This window comes from Sturnira hondurensis, unplaced genomic scaffold (assembly GCF_014824575.4).
Source record: "Sturnira hondurensis isolate 20B ecotype Veracruz unplaced genomic scaffold, ASM1482457v3 Scaffold0004257, whole genome shotgun sequence".
Classification (NCBI taxonomy): Eukaryota; Metazoa; Chordata; class Mammalia; order Chiroptera; family Phyllostomidae; genus Sturnira; species Sturnira hondurensis.
In genome coordinates, this window is record NW_028076888.1 from 2053667 (window position 1) to 2077684 (window position 24018).

A 24018-nucleotide genomic window follows, 5' to 3' on the forward strand; every position below is an offset into this window, starting at 1 on the left:
AGCCCTAAAGATTGGTATTCAGGGGGATGCAGGTCCGAGTGGGCGGGCATTCAGGGGCTGGACCAGGCTTGTTAGAAAGGAGAGCCCCACCCTGAAGGGCTTCCCGCCCCAATGAACTCAGCCTGGCCAGTGATACTTCGCGACCAGCCCGGGAGACCTGGGCAGCCTGCACTGCCTGCTGGAGAGCAGAGAGAACAGAACTCTAGGATCTTGCAGGGACCTCAAATCCTGCTGCCCGCCCTGGAGCCGGGGTGTCCAGCCTTCCGGCGTCTCTGCACCCCATTGGAAGAAGAAGAGTTGTCTTGGGCCACACATTAAACACATAGTGACCTGTAATCACAAAAAAATTCTCATAATGTTCTATGTAAATTTACAGTTTTGTGTTGGGCTTCATTCGCAGCCATCCTGGGCTGCCTGTGGCTTGCCGGCCGCGGGTTAGACACCCTGCCCTGGAGGTTGTGACTTGAATCTACACATGGATATAATGATCGTTTTAGTCTTTTATTTTATTTTTAAATTTTAAGCACACTCTGCCTGCTAAGCACTGTGCTGGGCACTTCGTCCATATCATCTTTTTTTTAAAGATTTTATTTATTTATCTTAGAGGGGAAGGAAAGGAGAGAGAGAGAGAGAAATATCAATGTATGGTTGCCTCTCATGGGTCCCCTGCCGGGAACCGGGAACTGGCCTGCAACCCAGGCATGTGCCCTGACTGGGAATCAAACTGCGATTGCATGGTTCGCAAGCCCGCGCTCAATCCGCTGAGCTACACCAGCCAGGGCTGTCCACATCATCTTATTGACGCTTCACCACAGCTGGCAGATAAATGGCATCGTCCTGTTTTGCAGAGGAGGGCACTGATGTTCTGAGATGGTACCTCACTAGTCTGAGGGTCCCCAGGCAGAAGTGGCAGGGTCAACACTCAAACCCAGGTCCAATTTACCCCCTGCACCTGCTGCCCCTCCTGACAGAGCCGCCGTTGTCCCCTGTCGCCACCTCACCACACAGCTTTCCCTGCGTGCCACGGGGCACCAGGGTCCCACCCTCAAATAGGCAGACCCCAACCTCAGGGAGCAGTGGGTGACCCGCCCCTCCACCCAGGGTGGCATCTGCCGACAACGGGCCAGGCTCTGCCTCATCTCTTTCTCCTTTTATTTCAGGACAAACAGATGGATTTCTGTTGGGATCCTTGGCAGGTCAGTGCATTTGCCCACCCCCAGTCTAGCCATTGCCCCTCCTTCTGGGCCCAGCGTGGGCACAGTCCTGCCGGCCCTGGGTGGGGGTGGGGGTCCCAATGTGGGAGCTGACAGGACTCTGCCCTGCGCACTGCCCAGCGGCTCTGGGGAGGGTGGCTAAAGGGGTCGGGACGGTGTGGGGACTTCCTCCGGCAGGTCTGCCCGCCTGCTCACCCCGCCCCCTTCTGCAGAGGTGCTTCCAGACCACCAACGGCTACCTGTCCGGCTCCAGGCCCTGCTCCAGCAGCTACAACGTGGCGGCCCTGGCCACCTCGTCCCTCGTGGGTAGGTGTCAGCTGCCCTCTCCTGTCCCTGGAATCTGCCTGTCCTACCCTGCACACCAGCTGTGTGGGGGCGCTGGGGTGGGGGACAAAGCTGAATCCCAGCTGGAGGGATTGTGGCCCCACGGGCTCTAAGACCTGGGTGCCCCAGGGAGCAGTGGCCTAGGGTTCCTGCCCCCCATGGGTGAGATCGCCGGGGCCTCTGTCTGCCTGTGGTCTCCCCACCTGTCACAGTGGAGGAAGTCTGCCTGTCAGGCCACCTTGGTCAGTTTCCTGGAAATAGGGCCTTATTGGGGGACTTCCTCAAGGGCCACCTGCAGGGGTGAGGGCAGCTGGACAGGACAGGGGTGGAGCTTGGCGGAGTCTAGGTGGCCGGAGACATCTTCCTGAGCCTGAGCCACAGACGCTCAGGTGCACAAGCCGCCCTGCAGAGTTGATGGCTCCGGGAGAGTCAGGTGCCTGCGTGTCACCCAGTCGGCCCAGTGGCTGCCCCTTGCGTCAGACGGTCACCCCACTGCTCTCCACATCCCTAGGAGTGGTGCAGAGCATCAAGGACCACATCACGAAGCCCACGGCCATGGCGCGTGGCCGCGTGGCCCACCTCATCGAGTGGAAGGGCTGGAGCGCCCAGCGGTCAGGCTGGGAGCTGTCGCCGGCCGAGCGGGAGGAGCACTACCGCTGCCTCCCAGATGAGCTGCGAGAGGCCCGCTTCGCCGCAGGTCTGCGGAGCGGGGAGCTCGGGGTGGGCGCTGGCGGGGACTCTGGTCCTGGGGGACACAGCGTCACCACAGGGGCATCGTCTGGGCAGAGAAACACAATGGCGTGGGGCACTCTGGTCACCGGGGTCTGGATGCCAGGCCGGCCAAGCACTGCAGCCTTTCCATCCTCTGCTGTGCCCTCTCTGAGTGGGTCGCACTGTCCCCCACAGGGGTCGCTGAGCAGTTTGCCATCACAGAGGCCACACTGAGCGCCTGGTCCTCGCTGGATGATGAGGAGCTGCACCCCGAGAACAACCCCCAGGACATCGTCCAGCTGCAGGGTACCCCCCAAGCGGGAGACAGGGCGGGTGGGTCGAGCAGAACTGGCACTGGATGTCACCCTGTCACCAACAGCACTGAGCTCAGACAAGCCCTTCCTTCCCTCAGCCTCAGTTTCTTCATCTGAAAAATGGGGCTGGTGATCTTTGTCCTGCCCATTGCCCAAGGAGTGCTGTAAGCATGAAGGAGAGAACAGTAGTAATAATAATAATAGAGGATGTGAATTAACTATTCACATCAGTGAATGCTGTGCTACAGCCCAGGGTTACTGCTGACGGCTCCAGTGAGCCTGGGTCAAGGGTAAAGCCCAAGGGACCTGCTGCCTCATTTAACTGCCACCCCCCCCACTGTGGGGGGTGAGGAGGCTCAGGAAGAATGCCTATTGTCCCATTGCTCAGATCACTGGATTTGATACAGAGCCTCCTCTTAATTACTCCACACGTTGCCATCACCGTTCCCGTGACGCCTGGGAAGAGAAGGGCTCAGAGAGGTTCAGCAACTTGCCTGAGGTCACACAGCTCGCAGTGACAAGGCGGAACTTGGAGGCCAGCGTCCTGCCCCTTGCCCACATTAGCACACCAGGCGAGGGTGAGGAGTGGGTCCAGGCTCCATCCCCCATCCCCACCTCCCTTTGGTTTTCCAGACCTGGACAGCATCTACCTTCAGGACAGTCTTCTGAGCGGCCCCTCGCAGGATGACAGTCTTCTGGCCTTCTCCCCCTGTCTCTCCCCCGACGGCTGGCCCTCACCCGAGGAGCCCCCCATCCCGGTGGCTGCCCCCCAGCCCCCCAGCCCGGAACAGCAGCACCGGAGGCGGCTGCCTGGGGGCCTGGGGCCCGAGGGCGGGGCCGGCCTGCAGGGCGCACCGCCCTCCGTGGACAGCAGCTCCCTCTCGGAGGAGGACGAGGTGTTCTACAACTGAGGCCGGCTCCCTTAGCACCTGCCTGGTGGCAGCATGGCCGTGTCAGGACATCGGGCCAGGCCGGGCCTCTCTTCACCCCTCCGGGCAGGTGCGGGTGGGGAGGCAGGAGGGGAGGCCAGCACTGCCCGTGGGCCACCTTGTGCCTCCAGACCTGCTCCCAACAGAGGGAGGCACAGCCCTCTTCTCCCTCCTTGGCTCACATGGGCACCTTCCCTCACAGGCTCTCTGCCATCAGGGAGCTGGAGGGCCCAGCAGACACCAGGGCAGGCCGCCCTGTGGAGCCAACAGCCAGGACCCCAGGCCACAACCTTGAAAGCACCTGGGAGACCCACTGGGAGCGGGGCCTGGCGACCCTGCCTTGATCCCAGAGCTCTATACCTCCCCCTCCTTCTGTGCTTCTGCCCCTGCCCCCCAGGGGGGGTAGCCTCTTCCAGTAGCTAAGTGTCTGCTCCTAAGCTGTCATCATGAGGCTATCTGTCTCCATGGACTGTTTGTCTGTCCCTCACTCTCTGAATCCTGGTACCCCTGCTCCCCCTCCTTACACCCTCCGTCCATCTTCCTAAAAGTTCTCTGAAGACATTAAAGTGGTGGATTCACCCTGGATGAGCTTGGCCTGGTCTCTGCCGGGACAACATGTCCTCGTGGCTCCTAGAGGGACGTAGGGAGGGCCCCTGCCCTCACCACACATACAACCGGTCAACATGCTGCTGCCCAGCTGGGAGTGTCCTCTCGGAAGATGCCTGAGGTCCTGCGGACTCCCCGAGGAGCCACACCTGCAGACCCTGCCTTATCAGCCTGGCTTGGCCAAGGAGGAGGCTGGGGGAACAGTCACTGGGCCCCAGGGTCCGACTTACATGTGAGGATCAGCATCATAAGGCCGGTGGGGCACCCCCTGTCTCCCACGTCCCCCTGCAGGAAGGAGGCATGAGAAAGAGTGGGAGACCAGGCCCCCGGGCTCACAGTGCCCCCGCAACCACTAGCAACCCTAGGAGCTTGCTCAGAGCCAGCCCAGGAGCTGAGATGAGGGACAAATTGCGGCTCTGGGGAATGGCTTTATTTTTCTCAGCAGCCCATGGTGGGGAGTCAGGCTTGGAGAGAGTCTGTGCCTGTCCTTGGTGACAGCACACACCAATCTCTTCACCAGGGAATCTGACAATCACGCATTGAATGCCCACTGCACACGGGGTTTTTTGCTGTCTCGCATGCTGACCTCCGTCCACGGTGGGATTTACCCTTCAAGGCACATGGTGCTTGTGACTCGGTGAATATGGGGTCCTTCTCGGTGCTCGGTTACAGCTGCCTGCTTCCCTGAGGAGTCAAGCTGGGCAGGAGGGGTGGGGCGGGTTGCAATGGGGGAGGGGAGGCAGGTCATCTGCCCAATCTCCTTCACCAGGGCAGCTGAGGTGCCAGTTTCATCTTGCCTGGCCGGCTCACTTTGGGGCAGGTGGGTTTGTCAGGTTAGAAATTGCTTTCTCCAGCTAAAAGAGAAAGAGGGGGGTTTGGAGGAAGGATGTAGAGAAGGTTGGGAACTCCTCTCCAGTCCTGCCTGACTCACCCAAGGGTGGATTCTGGGGTGGGCATTAGAGCCAGTGCCTCCCATGGCACTGGTGGGATCGCTGAGGCCCACAGACAGGCAGCACTGGCCACTGGCCTCAAGACAAGGTAGGGGTAGCCAGGCCCAGTGACTACTTGGGGCCAGGAAGTAGAGCCCATTAAAATTCCAGGAGGCCTCTCCAAATTTTGATGCAAGGATATTGGTGCCCTCCATCTCCCCAGCCTGCTTGAATGCGGCCCCTCCCCTTTGCTCCGCCCGCGGGACCCTGGTACCTCCACCCAAGACACGGTGCCCACGGCTCTGCCACAGGACGTCACAAAGAGGAACTGAAGGTTCAGCAGCTCGAAGAGGTTGTGTGCCTGGAGGAAGGGTTGTTAGGGAATGCTGGGGGACACGTAGCACCCACACCACCCTCTGACTTCAATTTATCCCTAACCTGAAGGCTTTGAGTAGGGGCGAAGGAGCGTTACCCACGCCCCCAGATCCCCCAGCCAGGAAGGGGTAGGTGGGTGGCACGCCTTGGCGGGTGCGAGACTGGGACCTGGGCCTGCAATGTCAATTATGACCACGAGGGGTCGCCAGAGTCCACACAAGGGACCAGTGGGAAAACCTTGTTACCCAGCATCATTCAGGGCCACAGAGGGGTTGGGACCAACCCCAGTTCCCCAACCTGCTTCCACCCTGCCCTGACCCCATGCTCCAAGCTCTGTGCTTGTGTGGGGGAGGGGAGGCAGGTATCGGCGTTCAAGTGATTAATAATTTCCCCACAATCACACAGGGAGAATGTGATGGATCTGAAACTGAAATGCAGGTGAGCCTCGATGCAAAGACATCATGTTACCCACTGTCCCTTCCCCAGAGGCTTCTGCTTTGGAAGCCCTCTCACTTCCCTAGTCTGCGCATCATCCCAAGAACTCTAGGAGTGGGGTCCGGAGACAGCAGGAGCTGCTCTGCGCGTTCTGCTGACGAGGAGGCGGTTCCAGGGGCTGCACCGCGTGCAGGAAGCTGGAGCCGAAGCTTCCCTGTTGGGCTCTTGCCCTGTACCACAGGGTCCTTGCCTGCCCCACATGCGAATCTTCACCCTTACCTGGTGCAGGGAGGTCTCCGGGGACAGCAGCAAGGTCACTGGCTCCACGGGGCAGCCCGTGGCCAAGATGTCCTGGAGACGCCGCTGGGGACAGAGGAAAGGTTTTGAGGGCCCTGGCCAGCCCCGCCCTCCCCCAGGCTGTGCCTCTCAAACCTCTGCTCCCACACACCCTGCGGACTCCACGGACCCCCGCCCCGACACCCCGCACGAGGACCCACTTGGTGTCCTGGAGCCCAGGAAAGTGGCTCAGCCTGGAGAGCCTGCACCAAGGCTGCCCTTCGCACGGTACCGAGCAGGATCTGAGACTCTGGACGGGAGGAGAGGGGAGGGGGGAGCTGCGTCATGAAGAAGGCATCAGCATTTCCTGGGCACCTGCGAGGTGCCATTGACTGTGCTGGGCATTCTTCTGTCTCTCAGAAACCTGCAGCAAACTGCATGTGCATTAGGAACTATTATCACTCACTTTATAGATGGGGAAATTGAGGCTCAGAGGCATGGAGAGGTTAACAGTCACTCAGCTTCTGACATGGAGGTGTGGTAGCCAAAGGCTGCCAGGGGCCAGGGGGGCCTGCTCACCCTGCCAGGCCTCAGGGCAAGAGCAGGTTTGGGACCCTTGGGCCTCAGGGCTGGGCTTTGCCCCTCACTCCCCACCTGAAGAGGCACACCTGGCAGCTCAGCCCAGAGAAGGCACCAGCCTGGGAGCCCACCATGTTCTGAGGTCCTACTGTGTGCCACGGGCTTGGCAAGTCTCACTCCAAAGTTTACAGGCGCTCGGTTTGGGGGTGACAACCTGTTATTTTTGTCTCTTATCCAGTAAAATGAAACCTTTACAACTAGACCTAAGTGTGCTCCCCCTTTAAAAACAAACAGATGAAAGCTATTTCTTGAATGAACGGCAGGCCCTGCAGCCCAGGCCGGCAGGTCGAAAGCTTTTTGCTTCCCGTGGCTCTCAGAAGAGCAGAGCCGGCTCCGTCTTGGAGGCCCCCTATGTCTTCGTTCCAGGAGACAAAGGCTCCCGGGGGGGGGGGTCCTCCTTCTGCAACTATGTTCAGACAGGATGTTTGGCACCTCCTGGGGGGTGATGTTAAGGTCATCCCAGTCTGAGTGGGGAGCAGGGCTTGGCATTCGGGATGAGAACTTCGGACAAGTTCGTACTGAGTCCGCCCCTATTTTCCAGGTGAGAAAACTGCGGTTCACAGAGTGGCCTGTCCCTGGTTCTGCTGCTCCTCAGTGGCTTTATGACTCTGAGGGCGGTTGTGGGGGCGATTAGGACTCACGGCGTGGTGCAGGCTGCTCACTGCACAGGTACCTGCCCGAACGACAAGTGGGGACCAAAGTCCAGCCGTGCGGTGCTTGCCACGAGCACGCCACGTCCCTCTTGCACAGCGGGGACGTGGAGGTTGGCAGTGTGGCCTGAGAGGGCGTGGCCGTCTCCCCCCAGCTTATCCTTCCGCTCGCACCGTACTGGCCCCACTGGAGAGGAATGCTCCAGCTAGAGCCTCTTCCAAAATTCAGCTTCTGTGTCTTTTAACAAAGAGCTGCCATTCCTTTTTCTTTAAGAAGCTCTTTTTCTCATGGCACCAGGGGTGGTGGAGGGGGCTCCACTGGGGAACGCCTGCGGGGAGACTGAGGCAAGAGCCCTGCCGGAAGAGCCTGGTCACGCCCCCAGCGTCCTGCGCCTCTCCCCAGGCACTCCAGGCCTGGTTTGGAGAACTCCGAGATCTGTCCATGGAGAGCTTTACAAGCACCTTCTCATTTCTGTCAAACATGTCAGCCACCCCACAGCAGAGTGAGAACAGTCTCCATGTTAACAATGAGGAGGAAACCTGCTCGGGGTGGGGGTGGGGGGGGGCGGGGCGGTTGTGAAGTGATTTCTCCGAAATCACACAGCTGCTGAGTTGGGGTTCAGACTTAGGTCAGCCTCGCAGGTCCAACGCCTGGCTTACTTTTTCCTGGACCTGACCCTACCGAGAGGAAGGTAGAGGGCATGCCCCTCCCCACTTCCTGCTGAGTACCTGTGCTTTCCACCAGGGGGTACTGGGCCAAGTCTGTGGAGGTCACGACCTTGACTGCCTCCTCCAGCGGGGTGTCCTTGGCCAGCGTGGTGATGCCACAGTTCATGAAATGCTCCACACGGACTCGGTGAGAGCTGGAGGCAGAGGGGTGCTCCGGTCAGGCCCTGGAGTGGGGGCACGAGGCTGGGGCTCCGGGGGCAGGTTTGCTGGTTCTTGAGTGTGGGCAGGGACTGAGAGGTTCCCAGAATGAGCAACTCCTAGAGCCCCGAGGTTGAGAGGAACCTGGGGACGGGCTCACCTGTGGCCTGGCTCTGAATTCTCAGCCCCCTGGAGCCCTAGCTTCCCCCCAGAGCAGCTTTGGTCTGTTTTGTTTAGAAGTTTTCCCTGGAGTATGTCGTTCGATGAAACGTTTGATGGCAAAAAGAAAAGCAAAGCTTTAAAGTTTTAAAAACACCCCCATTTTGCAGATGGGGAAGCTGAGGTCCAGAGCAAGGTGGTAGCTCGCATGACTTTGGAGGCGGGCCCAGGAGTCGGGGCTCTCAGTCCTGCCTCTCGTGGGGCACAGGCTGCTCTGGTCTGTCTGGCCAAGTGAGGACCTCAAAGCCTATTTCTGTTCTAGTACTACCCCCAGCAGAGCAGTCCTGGGGAGCGGGCAGGGGCCCCCAGATTTGGTGCTGACTCTCTGTGTGACCTGGAGCAAGATACGGCAGCTCTCTCAGCCCCAGTGGCCAGCAAATGGCTGTATCTGTCCTGTATGGAAGACAGACTGATGACCAGTAAGACCTGGAGGCCCAGGAGGCCAAGGACTTGCCCAAGGTCATGCAGGGAGCTAGAGAGAGTAGAGACAAGAGAGCAGCTGTGTGTCAGCCCTTCCAAAGCCACCCATGTCCAAGGTTAGCTGCAGTGAGCTTTGGGGGGACCTCCAGCCCCAGCCCACTGGGACACCGTCGCCTCTGTCAGCCAGCCTGAGGCAGGCTCCACACACCTGATTTTTCGGCATCGGATCCATGGAAGATACGGCAGTTTCTTGACGATGATGGTGCCATCATAGAAGGAGGGCTGGCAGCTCTGGGCAATGGCATTGGCCACCAGCACCGCCATCAGCACGGGCAATGCGTGCACAATCTGGCCAGTCATCTCGAAGGCCAGCAGCGCCGTGGAGATGGTGTGGGTCACGGCCCCCGAGAAGGCCGCGGCCCCTGCAGGGGGCAGAGCAGGGCAGGCTGGCTTAAGCCAGGAGCCAGCTTCATGCTGAGAAGAAGGCTGGTGTGGCTTTGGCCATGGGCGGGGTGGGGATTGTCCAGAGGCCACACTCTGGCCACTGCTAAAGGCGCCCAGTGCATGGGCTTAGTGGGGGGGGGGAGCAGTAAGAGAGGGAATCGGGGATCAGAGGCAAGACAGGGGCTGGAGAGAGTAATGGGGGCAAGGGAAGGATGGGTGCTCACTGGGGGCTTGGTGACCACCCCATGAACCACTGGTTGATTCTCCACGTGCAGCCCACCCAGTGGAGACCCCACCCACTTACCTGCCAGGGCATACCCCCCCGGCATGATGGGGTTGGCAACCCCTCCGGCCACGATGCCCTCAGGGAAGGCAAGAGAGAGCGCCTCCCCTATGAGGCGCCCGATAGCGGCTCCTGGCCACAGACTCGGAGTGAGCCAGCTGGCCGCCCCGTGGCCCTCCACCCTCCAGGACCAGCCTCAGTACCACCCCAGGGGGCTGAGGGGGCAGACCCGGAGCCATGACCCTGCCCACTCACCCTGAACCTCTAGGCCCTCAGGACCCCAGACTCACCAAAGATGAATATGGGCATAAAGTAGCCGGCGGGAATGGGGATCGTGGTGGCCAGAATCAGCATCCAGAACTGTAGGTGGGGGAACCAGAGGGGCAGAGGCTAGAGGCAACTGGGCAAGAGCGGGCCCGGCAGGGGTGGTCGCAGGAGAAAGAAGGCACCCATGCACGCGGCCGGTGTCTGGTGTCAGAGGAGATGCTGACCAGCGGGAAAAACCTCACCCTGACAAAGTGCCTACTCTGCGCCAGGGGCTCTCCTTTCTTCCCCCTCACCCTTGCCCTTGAAGTAGGTGTAGTAACTGTCCCATTTTAAAGGTGTGGAAACCAAGGCTCAGAGCTGAAATGAGCAGGCGGGGACCGCAGAGTGGGCAGGGGTCAGGTCAGGGAGGGGTCAGGTCAGCAAGGCTCAGGCACTGTGCTACATGCTGTGGGGAAAACCACCCCCCATGCCTGCTCTCAGCTCTAGGCACACCTGTGGGGGCCCTGGGGTGCCCACCTTCATGACCAGGAAGAAGGAGAGGGTCCCAAAGACGGTGAACTGTGGGTGGTACCATTCGAACCACAGGTTCTGGGGGTCGGGCTCCGCAGGCCAGGGTGGGGATGAGTTCCGGGTCATCAGTGCCCACGAGTTGTTGTCGAGCAGCGTGTCTAGGTGCTCATTCATGGACAGCTGGGGCGGGGGCGGGGGGCGGGACTGCCCAAGGGAGCCGGGCACCAGTCCCCACCACCCCTCACTGCCTGGCCCGGCCTCCTACCCTCTCTGCTGCCTCCCATCAGGGCAGGGGGGGACTTGGGAGCCACTTGGAACCTCCCGGATGCACTGGCCTCCCCTTCTGGGTATCATGGAGTTGAGAGGTGATGGGAACTAAGTGGGCAGTAACGTGGGGCTCCCCACTCCCGCTGGCCAGCTCAGGGCCTCTTACCCGAGAAGCCATGAAGCGGCCCACACCCGGCGGGTAGGTGATGGAGGCAAGAACCAGGGCGGCCAGGGCGGAGTACAGAGGCTTACTGTGTCGGGGGGAGGGAACAGGAAGCTCCAGGGCTGGCCTTGCCCTCGGCCCCTACCCCATGGCCCCGCCAGCGGGGGCGGGGGGGGGGGGCTAACACTGAGGTGGGAGCAAGAGGAGGAGGTACTGAAGCAGGGACATGTGTCAGGCCCTCTCAGGGCAGGACAGGTGTGAGGCCAGTCCACAGGTCTCCATGGAGCAAGGGGCGGGGCTGAGAGGAGAGGCTGGAGCCAGGGGTCAGACAAGGTGTGGGGAGAGGGGGCTCAATAAGAGTCTTGGGGCTCAGGGGAAAGGGGGTTCAGTAAGGGACTGAGGCTTCACGGCGGCGGGGTTCCGTGGAGGGGCTGCTGGCCCAGCAAGAAGGAAGTGGTGGCCATGGGGGCGGGGGAGGGTGTTATGAGGAAACAGGAGTCCATGAGTGGGGTATGGGAAAGAGATTTGGGGGCTCATTAGGAAGATGGCCGTGTAGTCAGGGGTTGGCCTTCCTATATGAAGGGGTTGTGGGCTCAGGAGGCTGAGAGTCCTGGGGGCATCCCTCTGAGAGGCCCCAGCCCCTGCCCAGAGCCCACCTGGTGGCCAGCAGTTTGGAGGTGACTGGGTTGGTCTTGACGAAGCCCAGGAACATTCGCTGGCAGAAGAGGTAAGCACAGCTCAGGACACCACAGATGGCCCTGTGGGGAGCGGCGTGAGTTCAGAGCCTCTCCCAGAACTAGTGGGGGAGGTGGCGGGGAGGGGCAGGGGGAGGCCCCATGCTGGGCTCCAGGGGCCCCAGGCACCCACTCACCCCAGCACCACGAAAAAAAAGATCTCTGGCAGGTCAAAGGGGACGTCCACCCGGAAGCTGGTCTTGAAGAGGGAGGTGATGGTCTCTAGGCCGGGAGGGGCGAACATGACACTCCCACCCCGCCCCGCCCTGTCCCAGCCCCTGCTCCCTGTCTGCTTTGTCCTTTCTACCCTCAGGGCCCCCCACCCTTCCTGCCCAATGCTGATCAGCGGCCTCCCCCGCCCTAGGAGGAGGTGGGGGGCGTGGGAGAGGAAGGAAAGGGGAGAGGAGGCAGGGGTGCCGGGGAGGCATCAGGTGTTGGGGGGACTCACCCTGCTCACTGTTGAAGACCGCCAGGAGGCGGAACATGAAGGCCCCGCAGGTTGCTGCAAAGAAGCCTCTCCAGTAATCCCAGACGGTGAAGTGGGAAGACACGACCTCGATGCTGAACAGGACGCCTGGGGGCGACGCTGACCTTAGGCAGATCCCCACATCGACCCCCCAACCGTCTCTCTGTCCTGAGCTGAAGTGGAGGGAAGGCAGGTGCCCCGCTGCCCAAGGCCAAGACTAGAATTAGTGCCCATCCCTGAGCTGGTCTATCTGGCCCCTCCAGGGGATGGGAGGGGTGTGGGGGAGCCCGAGGGTAGGGAGTAGGGGCATCTCACCGCTGAAGGGTGCCCCGAAGACTGTGGCCACACCCACGGCTGCCCCTGCCACCAGCATTTCGTTTTGCTTGCTCTTGTTCTGGGGGCGAGCCAGAGTTCTGGGCTCAGACTGGGCCCCTTCCCTCCCCTCCCCCTCACTCCCCCGAAGGGGGCCCTGCGCAAGCCGCTCACCTCAGGCTCCCCCATGGTCATGGTGCGCACTCGGCCCAGGTAGGCAGCCATCATCACAGACAGGTGTACGAAGGGGCCCTGGCAGGGGAGACGTGAGCCCAGGGCGGCTCACCACCTGACCTCTCAGGGCCTGGGCCCTCGCCTCCCCCTCTCAGGGCCCAGGGTTGGGGGCAGAGGAAACCTCTCCCAGAGTCAGCATGGCCTCCCCACCACCCCTACCTCTTCCGTCTCCCCGGCCCCTCTGTCACTCCCTGGGGACCCGACCTCCCTCCTTTCCAGGACGGAGTCCCAGAAGGCAGGCACTGGCCAAGGCCCCTCTGACTCAGCTTCGGGGGGGGAGGGGTGACGGGGAGAAGGCTGAAGGGGCGGGCGAGTGGGGCAGGCTGGGCAGGGGTGCCCTCGCGCCTGCTCGTACCACTTTGCCCAGGAAGATGGTGCTGCCACTGGCCAGCGTGCAGGTGAGGCCCACCACCTTGGCCCCAAAGTTCTTGATATCCAGGTAGTCCTCCAAGACCACACCAGACAAGATGGTCTTCAGCTCTGGGATTCCAGAACCTTGGCAGGAGAAGGGACAGTCTCGGATGACACTCCTAACACCTGACCCTGCAGAGGGGTGTTTTGTGCCACCCTCCTGCCAGGTCCTTCTAAACCCTAGGAATTTGGATTCATAACCTCATTTTTTAGATGAGGAGGTGGAGGGTCAGAAAGGGGCTGTGAGTTGTCCGTGACCTTCCAGCTGGGCCCGGCAGATGGCTATGGCAGGATGGGGGAACCCAGGGCAGGCTCTCAAGCCACTCAGGACACACCCCTAGAATTCCCGTCTGCTGGCCTGGAGCCAGAGGCAGAGCGGACAGGCCGTGGGAGCTGTGCCCTCCACGGCCCCTCCCGGGGGATGTCCTTGGCACTGCCCTGCAGGGGAACCCGCCACCAGTTCTCCCCATCACTGCCCAGAAAAGCTCTCAGGAAGGGACCAGAGCCATCGCAACCCAGGAGTCGGGATCTGGCCTTCTCGCTGTGTGACTTTGGGCTAGTGACACGGCTCCTCTGAGCCTGGCTGCGTCCAGCCTCCACCCATCGGAAAAGGTCATGGCCAGCAGAAGTGCAATGCGGGGCGCGCAAGCCAATGGCATGGTGACCAGGCTCACCTCCTGAGCTTGGCGTGATGCTCTGGGAGAAGCCCGAGGAGAAGGAGACCAAGGCGATGGGGTACGTGGCCCAGGAGAGATACCGGAGCAGGTGGCCCTCTCCAATCTCTCGGTACAGCCACTTGTGTGCTGGGGACAGCCAGGAGTCAGGGACCACCCCCAGGCCCTGCCCACCTCCTGACCAGGAAACACAGGCTTGGGGTGGAGAGGCCCAGGCCATCCAGGGGGTGACAGACCCCAAGAGGAGGCAGGAGCAGGACCCTGGGTGCCTACCCAGTTTTGCCACTTCCTGGCTGAGGTTCTTGGCAACCCAACTCTCGAGCCTGTTTCCCTGCCCGTCAAATGCGCTAGTGATGACCTCCCTCACAGGGTCATTGTGAGAAATGAGACAGAGTGTGAAGTGCCTCAGACCGTGTCTGCTGCAGAGCAGGTCCTCGTAATGGCCCCTGAGCAAGTCCCCCAGAGAAGGTGTGCTACACCCTTCCTGCCCCATGCCCCCTCTTCCAGGAAGACCTCAGGGTGGAGGCAGCCTGCTGAGGCTTGTACCCTCCCCCAGAGCTCCTGAGTTGAGAGCAGGAGGGAGGGAAGAGAAGGAGCTGAGCGACAGGATGAGGGGAACACAGAGCTCAGACAAGGACTCTTGGGAAAATTCACATCTCGCTTGCTCATCGTGCAGATGAGGAGATTGAGGACCAGAGATGGGCAGGAACCTACCCAGGGTCACACAGCCAGTCCAAAGCAATGCCAGGACCAGATCCAGGCCGCCTCCCCACCCAGGCCCCTCCCCAACCCCCGCTGCACCTGGTGGCCCCTCTGGCATCCCTGAGAGTGTGTTCAGAAGTCCTGGGTCTGGAGCAGGTGCGTGTGCCAGGGAGGGCTTACCTTGGGCCACACGCTCCACGGTGAAGCTCATGGCGTAGCTGATGAGGGCCATGAGCACCCCAAGGGTCATCAGGAAGTACCAGTCCTCACCCACACGGAACAGCTTCTGCTTCAGCCATTCCAAGCCACCTGGTGCAGGGGCAAGGGGTCACAGCCCAGAGCCAGTGGGTCACGGACCTCGCCTTCCCTGGGGGCCTGCTCTCCCTCCCGGCAGGGAGGGCAGGGGCAGGCGGTCCAGCTTCAGGCGGTCCAGCCTGGGGGCGGCTTTGCCTTGTTGAGACGCAGAGCAGGATCTGTGGCTACGAAGGTGGGGGGCAGCACAGGGGCCTTTGGCAGCTCTGCCCTCCCCCACCCCTGCTCCACACTGGGGTACTTATGTAAGAACGACCAAGGGGCGGGGGTGTGGAGGGAGTGCTGGGAGAAGCAGCTCTCTCCGGTTCTGCCACAGCTTCGAAAACACAAGGTCTAACAAGACTCCCGCGTTGTCCCAGGGCCTGCAGGGCTGCGGTCGAGCCAGAGAGCACCCTCTGCGCCCCCAGCAAGGCCCCTGGCACCATGATCAGGCCTCGGAGCTGCATTCCCCAAAAGCAGGGAGCAGGCGTTTAGCAAGTCTGACCCGTAGACAGACGGACAAACAGAACCCTTCCCTCTGGGCAGAGATGTCCAGAGCAGACCAAAGGGGGGGGGCAGCTTTCGGGCTTTCAGGTGGGTGGGGAGGTGCAGCCTGCGTAGGGGGTGATGTTCTGAGGGGTCTTCAATGGGGAAGGGAGGGGGACCTAGGTCTCACCTCGGATGCCTCGGCGGGTGCGGGGACATGGGCCCCACAGCTCCTGAAGGGCCACGGGGCTGCCTGAGGAGCCCTCACGCAGCCCTACCAGCTCCTCCATCTGGTCCCTGATGCAGCCGACAGGCGGGCGGGCCCTTGGTGAGCGGCTCCGGTCCCCTCACACCGCCCTAGGCCCTTCCAGTATCGCTGCCTCCCAGATCAAAATGAAGGTGGCGTTTTCCTGTCGTGAGCACGTGCACATGCAAAGTTCTCAGGAGGGGCATGAGTCTGCTGTGCCCTGGGGGGTCACCGAGGGGGTGTCTGCGTGTGTATAATGTGGGGGTGGGTTCCTAGCTGTGCCCTCCGTGTCCAGTAGCAGATGGGTCAAGCCAGGTCCCCAGGCCTCAGAGGCCCCTTGTCCCTCAGGTGGCCGCTGCTCCTCCCCTCCCTGGACACTAGTCCGCCCCCCCACTCAGAGCCATCCCGTTGCCCAGTGAAGCTCCCCTCTCACCGAGGGACCCCAAAGACTACTCTGACTCCCCAGGCCCATCCCTGAGCCCCCTCAGGGGCAGAAAGGCCACTGAGGCAGGAAAACCCTAGGCCCCTAAGGAAGGCCCTGTGAGGGTAGAAATGAGGTTCTGGCCCCCTGCCCCCCACCCTCCTGCCCCTGCCCTGCTTGACCTGGCCCTGGCAAATTCCACCCAAGTCCACCCCCGGCTCTGCACCCAGCGGCCCCTCACCTGCGTCTGTCCGCCCTGCCACGGCCCCGGATGCACCGGCAGCGCAGCTGTACCTGCACAGGTGTGTGTTCCACCAATCAACATCCTGCTCCCCCTTCCTCCCCCCACCCCGCCCTGCCGGGGTTTACTGTGGCCATTAAGAATGTCCTTGACAAACCAACCAGAACTGCCCGGCCGCTGAGCCGTGCCCCAGGGCAGGAAACAGGGGCCGAGAGCAGCAGCTCTCCCCAATTCACCAGAGCCGTGAAGCTCTCTCTGCAGGCTCGGGAACCTGGGGCTTTGGTGGGGACCTCATACACACTTCAGCAGGACAGCTAGGGGTCATCTGCGGGGCCTGAGGGTCAGGCCCTGGACTCTCAGAGCTGGGCACGGAAGGGGGTTGAGAAAGCAGAGAAGGGAGAGGGGAGGAAGCAGACAGAGCAGGGGGAAGGGCTGGAGCGAAGGTGTGGGCACTGCCATTAGTACCCCCTTGCTGGGTGTCAGCACTGCCCCCGCATTGGTGAGTGGCCATGGAACCCAACGAGAGGGCCACGTTATCCCAGTGTAAGGAAACGGAGTCTCAGAGAGGTGAGGCTCCTGGCCCCAGGTGTCAGAGGCCCAGGGGAGGGGCAGAGCGGGGGCTCCCACCCAGGATTCCTGACCCTGCAGCCTGCACAGCGCTTGCTGGCCCCTCCAGGTGGCAGAGCAGCTGGAGCGGGGCCAGGCCCTGGGGAGGAACTGGGACTTGATCCTGGGTCCAGCCCCCCGAGTCTCAGGAAACTGCCTCTCAAACCACAATGCTTCTGTGAAGGTGCCCAGGCTTTGGGGCCTCCCAAACAGAGGGTCGCGGCAGCGGAGGGCGGAGGAGGCTGGAAGCTGGAGGGGCTCTGCCACCCCAGCCGGTCCTCCATTACTCAGAGCCTCGGTTTCCTCTTCTGTCCAATAAGGGGAGCCCGGGAGCTATGGGGACAGGGGCCTATCTCTGCTTCATTGCCCCCGACCCCTGGCACCTGAGCCTGGAACAGTGTCTGGCACACAGTAGGTGTTCAATAAATACCTGCTGACTGGTTTCCAAACACTAGCTGTGGGCTGGCTGTGTGGGGAGCTGATGAAAACAGATTTTTGGCTCCTTCCCAGGACCCCAGGTTAGAATCTTGGGGTGCAGGGTATGACTCTGTGTTTGTTAAAAATTCCCTCAGGTGACTGGGACACCCTGCCAGGTTTGGGATTCAGGACATCGAATCATCTCGGAAGCTTTTTCTATCCCTGTGATCTGAAGGGAGAGGCATGCCCAGAGACAGGAGACCGGCCTTGGTGACCTTTCAGGGTCCCTCCTGGTCGCTGAAGCCAGTAGACGCAGTGTGTGTGTGGGCGACACCCAGGGATGGGGGAAGCGGGGGAGGAACGGTGGGCAGGGGTGGGGAACGAGATCTGACGCCCAGCAGCGGTGACTCAGGCCCTCAGCACCGTGACAGTGTGTCTGCTTTTAGCCACTGGCTCCTGTTCCCCCCACCCCTTCCCCCACCCTCTTCCCATCTCGCTCAGCGCTGGTAACTTCCTGGCAGCCCCCTCGGCCAGGATGAGTGACATGGGCCCCGCAGGCATCCCCATTGGAGTAGCAGACCCCACTTTCTCCAGTCACTGCTTCGGCCCCAGTTCGGGGACCACCAGCACCAGGAGTTCCCCCTATAGAGGGAGCCCCCAAGAATGAAGTTCTGTGGGAGCCAGAGAAAAGAGAAAGGGTCTCCACCTTCAGGAGCTCCCCATTGAACCCCTGCCCCGGGGAACTGCCTGACAGCCAAGCACAGCAAAGAAACCATGGACACAGGAAGGCCAGGTCACCCTGCCAGGGGCAGGGCGGGCAGAGTCAGGCGGTACCATGGGGAGGGGTCCCCTGTGTGCGTGCAGCAATCAGAGAGGCCTCCATGGGGGAGGAAGGCAGGATTTGCAGAGGAGGTCAGAGGCCCCACACTGCAGCCTGGGAAGCGGGGAAGGGCCCACCTTCCTCCCAGAATGGCCTTTCCCTGGCTTTGCACCGGCCCCACCTGAGGTCAGTCCTGGCTCTGCTGGGCATGGTTGAGCAGAGAAGGGCTGTCGGGGTCTTCTGGGCCAGCCCATCTCCATGCACACACGTTCGGGTCGCCAAGCCTCCTGGAGGGAGGGCTTTGCATCAGATATGCCTGGGTTCCAACCCCAGCTCTGCCGCTTGCCCAGTGCGAGCCCGCCCACCGCCCCTGAGACACTCTGTTTCCCCGTCTGTGAGGTGGGAGTGACACCTCCTTCCACAAAGGGTGTGGGTGCTGGGAAGCTCCTAGCCAGGGGCGCAGCAGCGTTCCAGAAGTCAGGGTTAGAATAAGTGTCTTCCGGACTTCACCTCTCACTGAGCTCTCGCCCGCTCACTTGCCCGCTTGCCCGCCCGCCGGCCCGCCACCGTCCCTGGTGGCTCCTTGCAGCTGGAGTTCTCAGGCAGATAGTTCCCGGAAATACAACCTTCTAGATCTTTAAGGACAATTACTCAATTACCTGACTTGAGGCCCAACCCCCAGCCCTGCCTCAGGTTGCTAGCTTTCTCCTTTTGGGGCTCCCAAATGTTCCACAGTGTGTGGGGAGGGGGGGGAGGATGGAATCTGGGTCCCAGGGGGAGCTGGCAGGAGGACAGCTGCACACACTGCCCCCTGCCCTGCCCTCTCAGTCTTTCCTCCCTAAGGGAGGCTGTAAACATTAGCCGCCCTGAGGGAAGGAGCCCCTCACCTCACAAAGGGGTCCAGCGCGGGGAGCTCTTCCACTCTCCCCTGACCCGATCTGGATCTCATGCTGTCCCCAGAGCCAGGAGCGGGGCCCCTCTGCCCTGATCTCCCATCACCCGGATCCCCTCTTAGTGAGGGCTGGAACTTTGGGGTGGGGGTGGGGGGTTGGGGGAGTAGCGAGGGAACAGGAAACAGAAAGGCCTGGCTGCCAGGAGCTTGCAGTTTGGCGGGGGAGGCGCAGCCCTCAGGAGCCTCAGGCTGGTGGGAAAGACGGAGACGCGAACCCCCTCCACACACCCACTTGCACAAGGTCCTAGGCACGGGGGCAGCCCTGGCCCCCTCCCTGCCGTGGTGCCGAGGCCCCGGAGCTGGAGTTACCGGCCTGGAATGCCAGGCTATGAGCTCAGCCTCCCGGCCTGCATGTGTTGGACTGTCAGCAGGGCCGTCTCACTGGAGAAGATTTCCAGCCCCCTCTGGGCCACAGCAAGGCCTAAATTTAGCTGGTAGACAAGGGGCTGGCCCTGAGCCCGGGGACAGTCGGGCCTTATAAAGCGCCGGCAGTCGGGGCCCGGCACGCTCCCCCAGAGCCTGCTGCCCACAGCCTCTCCCACCCACCCCTGCCCGCCTGGCCAGGGCCCCGGCTCCCACCGTGGATGAGCCACAGGACCTCCTCCACCTTCAGAGAGGAGAGAAGCTTCCACTCCTCCTCGTCCTCCTCCTCGTCCTCCTCGGCCACCCGAGCCCTGCCCGCCCAGGACGCACCCATGGACAAGGCCTTGAGCATGTTTTCCGAGGACTTTGGCAGCTTCATGCGGCCCCGCTCAGAGCCCCTGACCTTCCCAGGCAAGTGCTCAGGGCTCCGAGGGGACGGGAGACGCACGGGAAGGGGACACCTGCTCCCGGGCACCTTGGAAAGTAGCTGCGGCTGCCCAGCTGCCAGGAACAGGTGCTTCGTGACTGCAGCTGCATGTGGCCACCAGGACAGATGTGGCGGCAGAGACAGATGTGGCCACGAAAGCAGGCAGGCCTCCAAAGAAGAGCTGTGACTGGGGGCCAGCTGTGGTGCCAATGGCCGGGTCCTTGCTGGATCTCTGGGGGGCGGCGTGGGGTTGAGGGGTGGGGAGGTGCAGACAGTGTCTCACACACTCACACTTCACCCCGCCCCGTGCCTGGGGAGGCCCCCTCTCCACCGTGGGAAAGGTAGGCGGCAAGGGGGTGGAGAGGTGGGCAGGCGGGTTAGGAGCAGTAGCCGAAGGAGAAGTCAGAGGCCTGGGGTGGGGCTTCCCCTTTCCCCAGGAGAAGGAACCAGAAACCTGAGTTCTGGGTGCAAACCTGCCCTGTGCTCAGCTCACGGCAGCCCTCCCCACAGCCCGTTCTGGGGGGCCGGGCAACATCAAGACCCTTGGAGACGCCTATGAGTTTGCTGTGGACGTGAGCGACTTCTCCCCTGAAGATATCATCGTCACCACGTCCAACAACCACATCGAAGTGCGAGCTGAGAAGGTGAGCCTGCCCCCCACCCCCAACCTCAAGGTCTGCGCCTGCACCCTCTGCCCAGTGTCCCCACTCCCATGTCCCATCCTGGGACTCCAGACCCTACCCTCTGTCCCCTCAAGCCCCCAGAACAAATTGGAGACCTGGCTCCTGTCACTCGTGGGCTGTGGGATCCCCACCCCTGCCTCTCTCAGCCCCAAGATCCTTTTTTCGGGAATCAGGGCCGCTGAGAACACCACAGTGGAATGGGGGGCAGGGCGGGGAGGGATGCAGGCAGGGCCACCTGAGCTCGAGGTGAGAGGAAAGGAGAGGAGGGAGATAGTGGCTGAGTGGGGGCAGCTCTCCTGACAGGCATGTGGGTGGGTGGGGGCTTACCTGGCAGCTGGGGGAAGGAGTCCCCCGACATGACACCCCTTAAGCTCTCTTCTTTCTGGGGTCCAGAGGCCCAGCCCCAGTCCTGGGACCCTGGAACTGGAGTCCCTGAGGTTCAGGACCACACATTCCGAACCCCACTCTCCCTGTACCTGGTCTCAGGGTCACTGGGTCACTAGCGTCTCTGAGTCCTGGCTCCCAGGAGGCCTGCACCCCTGAGGAGGGTGTGGCCCGCCTGGACAGGGATGCTTGCACCAGTGGGCCATGGGTGCCCATTAAAGGAGAGGGTCTGCCCGGGGTTCCCGCCAGGTCCCCTGTGGCCCGGAGCACCGGATGCTGATGCCTGGCCTCCCCATCTGGGATGCCAAGGACTGTGGGCACCAGGACCAGGACTGGTGGGCAGCCTGTGCCAGCCCTGCCATCCCCGCCGGTGACTCAGCCACCCAGGCTCCTCTGGACACTATGTGCTGACCAAGCCGTGGGGGAAGGGCCACCAACCCATCCCTGACTGTGGACATCGAACATGCCCGGGTGTCCAACAGGGCTCGGCTCTGCCTTGGGCCACCTTCTCCTTATTCAGGAGCCCCAGATTCTGCACCAAGCCTCCTCTGTGTCTGAGCCCTCCCCGTTGGGAGCGCTGGGCCTCCTCTGAGTGCCTCTGCACCTGTCCCCGCGCAGCTCTCGGCCTGTGGCCACCATCGCCCTATTCTGGCCAGCCCCTGGCCTGGCCTCCTCCACACCTGAGAGCAGAGCCCCTCGGTGGGTGGGGGCCCGGCCGGCTGAGACGGGGGAGAAGGGACGGGGGTGGGGGCAGCCTGCTCTGACGTGTCCCTCTGCCCCAGCTGGCGGCTGATGGCACAGTCATGAACACCTTCGCTCACAAGTGCCAGCTGCCGGAGGACATGGACCCTACCTCGGTGACCTCGGCCCTGCGGGAGGATGGCAGCCTCACCATCCGGGCACGGCGACATCCACACACAGAGCACGTCCAGCAGACCTTCCGGACAGAGATCAAAATCTGAGGCCTCCGCCCTCCCCGGGCCTCCCAAAGCCCCACCTTCTACCCCACTGGCCGCCAGAGTTTTCCTAACCCCCTCCCGACAGCCCACAGGACCTCTCTGCCCAGACTCCAGCCCTGATGCCCCCACGACCCCAGGTGGGGAGCCCCACCCCCACACTGAGGCCTTTGGCTCTGCCCTTGCCTACCTGCGGCTTCAGATTCCAGATGTGGCCTCCTCACTCCAGAGCAAAGGCACCGGGATGGGGAGGGGAAGATCCCAGAGAATCCACTTGGGGAAGGGAGACGAGGCAAGGTGGGATCTCGGGGCAAATAATCTGCAGGACAGACAGACAAACGCTTTGCTCCATGGAGTCTCTGTGGGGTGGAGGTGGGGAAGGGAACCTGGGACCCTTTTGGCAAGGGGACAGGAGAGGCAGAAGGCAGATCTCCGGGGCACAGGGGGCCAGAGGAGGCAGCGTGATGGAGACCTCCGTTCTCCCACTCCCTAACTCCAAACCAGCATCAGGCTGCTTGCCCACCTGAGCTGCTCCCCCCACCCCTCCAGCCAGCTGTGCCGGGCAGGGCTGCCGTACATAGATGGGTTTTTTCCAATACAGCTGGTTCGTGATAAACTGTGTGAAACTCCTGCCGTCTGTCACGGGCTCCTGCCCCCAGGCAAGGCCAGGCTGAGGGGTGGAGCTGGGCCTTCTCCCCATACCCCCCCACCACCACTTCCCTGCCCGGCCTGGGGTCCCAGGGCTGCTTCCACGCAGATGGATCACCCAGCAGAGGTGGGAGGCAGAGCGTGGATGGGGCTTGGGGTCTCAAGGTGGGACCAGTGTCTCGCCAACTTTCCCTGCGGCTACTTGCCCCCCGACCCTTCCCCCACCCCGTTTAATCTATGAATCTATAGGCTTGGTGTGTGTGTACCACACAAGCATGCACACCCCGCCGACCTTCGAACACTAAGTGTTACCCTTAGTCAAGTCCCAATTCAGAACACTCCAAAACCGGGTTTCAGTCTCCATTTTTATCAGTGGGGAAACGGGTCTCTGACGGCTGATCGCCCGCGTGCTCACTGAAGGTGAGGTATGAACCCCGGGAGTTAGATGCTGCCCTCCATCTGCACCCCCACCCTCTGTGCACTGGGACGGCGCTCTCCTCTCTCTGCTTCTCTCGGTCCATGGCCCCTGTAACCGCATCTTCCTGCTGGAGATCGCCCTTGGCCCAGTTCCCTCTGGGTCCCCAGGCCAGCACGGCATCTCCAGACAGCCTTCATTCTGGGGAGCCCCAGCGGCCCCCAGTGACCCCAGCTCAGTCTCCACACACAAAAACAGGGGTGAGATGGGTCAGTATTAGTTGGGGGTGGGGAGAGGGCCCCGGGGCGCGCAGTAGAGCCAGCCTCTGCTGTCTGGGCCTCGGGTCAGTGTTCTGTGGAATGGCCTCTCACCCCTGCCACTCTGGGGGCCTTAGGGGATGTTTGGGTGGGAGGGGATGGGGGGATCCTGGTATTGTACCCTGCACACATAATAAATGACAAAATCACAGGCTTCTGGAGGTCACCTGCCTGAAATTCTCGAACTTGGATAAGGATAAACAGACATGCCTTCCTTGAGATTTGGGGGTGGGGTAACTCAAGACCTTGCAGAAATACAGATGGCTTTTGGCTTCTTCCCTTGGCTCCCAGAACCACCTGGGCGGGACTTGGAATTATTTCTGTGAAGACGTGTAGTGCCGTCTTTTCCAACTGCCAGCCAGCACCTGCCTGCCTCTATGGCCAGACACTGTCCCAGGCACAGAGACACCAAAGGTGGGTCAGTGGCACTGAGCCCCTGCCTTCCTGAAACCTGTCTTGTACCAGATGGCCACTGAGGATCAGAGAAGCTGAGTGATTGGCCCAGGGTCACACAGCCCCTGGGGCAGAGCCAGACTGGAACCTGGTTTGGGGTGTTGGCTAGTTCAGGGAGCCTGGGTGCTCTCTGGAGGGACTCCCATGCACCCCATACCCCACCGGGTGCTACTGAAATCACGGTAGCAGGCCAGCTCGAGCTACAGACAGGAGGAAGGGAGGGCGAGTGGGCACGGTATTTCCAGCCTCTGTGACTCACTGATTCCGCTGTGCTATTTGCAGCCCCAACACTCATCAGTCTGGGGTTTAGGGGGGGCTGTACGAGCTCCCCCCTTCCTTGACTCCCATCCATGGGGTCAGTCTCACCTTGGCCTCCAGGACCCAGCAAAGTCCCACCCTGGGCTAGGCTGGGCTGAGGGGGGCTGGGCCACTAGCAGCCCAGGCTGGGAAAGGGGTCAGCTCCCCACATGGCCAATGGGGCCACATACTTTCCACCTCCAACCCCCAGCAGACTGC

General features: G+C 61.8%; 3 protein-coding genes across 7 annotated transcripts in view; 2 read left to right on the forward strand and 1 right to left on the reverse strand.

Annotated features, from left to right (window-relative positions):
• The window catches only part of FAM131C (family with sequence similarity 131 member C), a 30877-nt gene extending 26800 nt beyond the window's left edge, over positions 1–4077 (forward strand). For both annotated transcript variants that reach the window (XM_037045132.1, XM_037045133.1), the window contains exons 3-7: positions 1161–1196; positions 1427–1520; positions 2050–2235; positions 2445–2555; positions 3197–4077. In XM_037045132.1, coding sequence (XP_036901027.1) covers positions 1161–1196; positions 1427–1520; positions 2050–2235; positions 2445–2555; positions 3197–3474 — 705 coding nt within the window. In that variant the 3' untranslated portion in view covers positions 3475–4077. The remainder of the gene's footprint in view (positions 1–1160; positions 1197–1426; positions 1521–2049; positions 2236–2444; positions 2556–3196) is intronic.
• Positions 4078–4513: 436 nt separating this feature from the next.
• Positions 4514–16093, reverse strand: LOC118986307 (chloride channel protein ClC-Kb). Of its 4 annotated transcripts, none has more exons than XM_037045136.1 (20): positions 16062–16093; positions 15343–15562; positions 14556–14684; positions 13674–13802; positions 12944–13083; positions 12529–12606; positions 12358–12436; positions 12025–12150; positions 11714–11798; positions 11499–11600; positions 10846–10930; positions 10419–10592; positions 9926–9995; positions 9657–9767; positions 9117–9330; positions 8132–8265; positions 6335–6423; positions 6117–6200; positions 5302–5388; positions 4514–4952 (listed from the first exon to the last, which is right to left on the reverse strand). In XM_037045136.1, the coding sequence occupies exons 2-20, from the start codon at positions 15440–15442 to the stop codon at positions 4905–4907; spliced, it is 2064 nt and encodes a 687-aa protein (XP_036901031.1). In that variant the 5' UTR covers positions 15443–15562; positions 16062–16093; the 3' UTR covers positions 4514–4904. The 4 variants fall into 4 exon arrangements, with proteins under 4 accessions (XP_036901031.1, XP_036901030.1, XP_036901033.1 ...); XM_037045135.1 differs by having other exon boundaries at positions 15343–15619; XM_037045138.1 differs by lacking the exon at positions 10419–10592 and having other exon boundaries at positions 15343–15619.
• A 3265-nt stretch (positions 16094–19358) lies between these two features.
• On the forward strand, positions 19359–22504 carry HSPB7 (heat shock protein family B (small) member 7). The gene is made up of 3 exons (XM_037045139.1): positions 19359–19630; positions 20157–20290; positions 21496–22504. The coding sequence occupies exons 1-3, from the start codon at positions 19441–19443 to the stop codon at positions 21673–21675; spliced, it is 504 nt and encodes a 167-aa protein (XP_036901034.1). The 5' UTR covers positions 19359–19440; the 3' UTR covers positions 21676–22504.
• The last annotated feature ends 1514 nt before the right edge of the window (positions 22505–24018 follow it).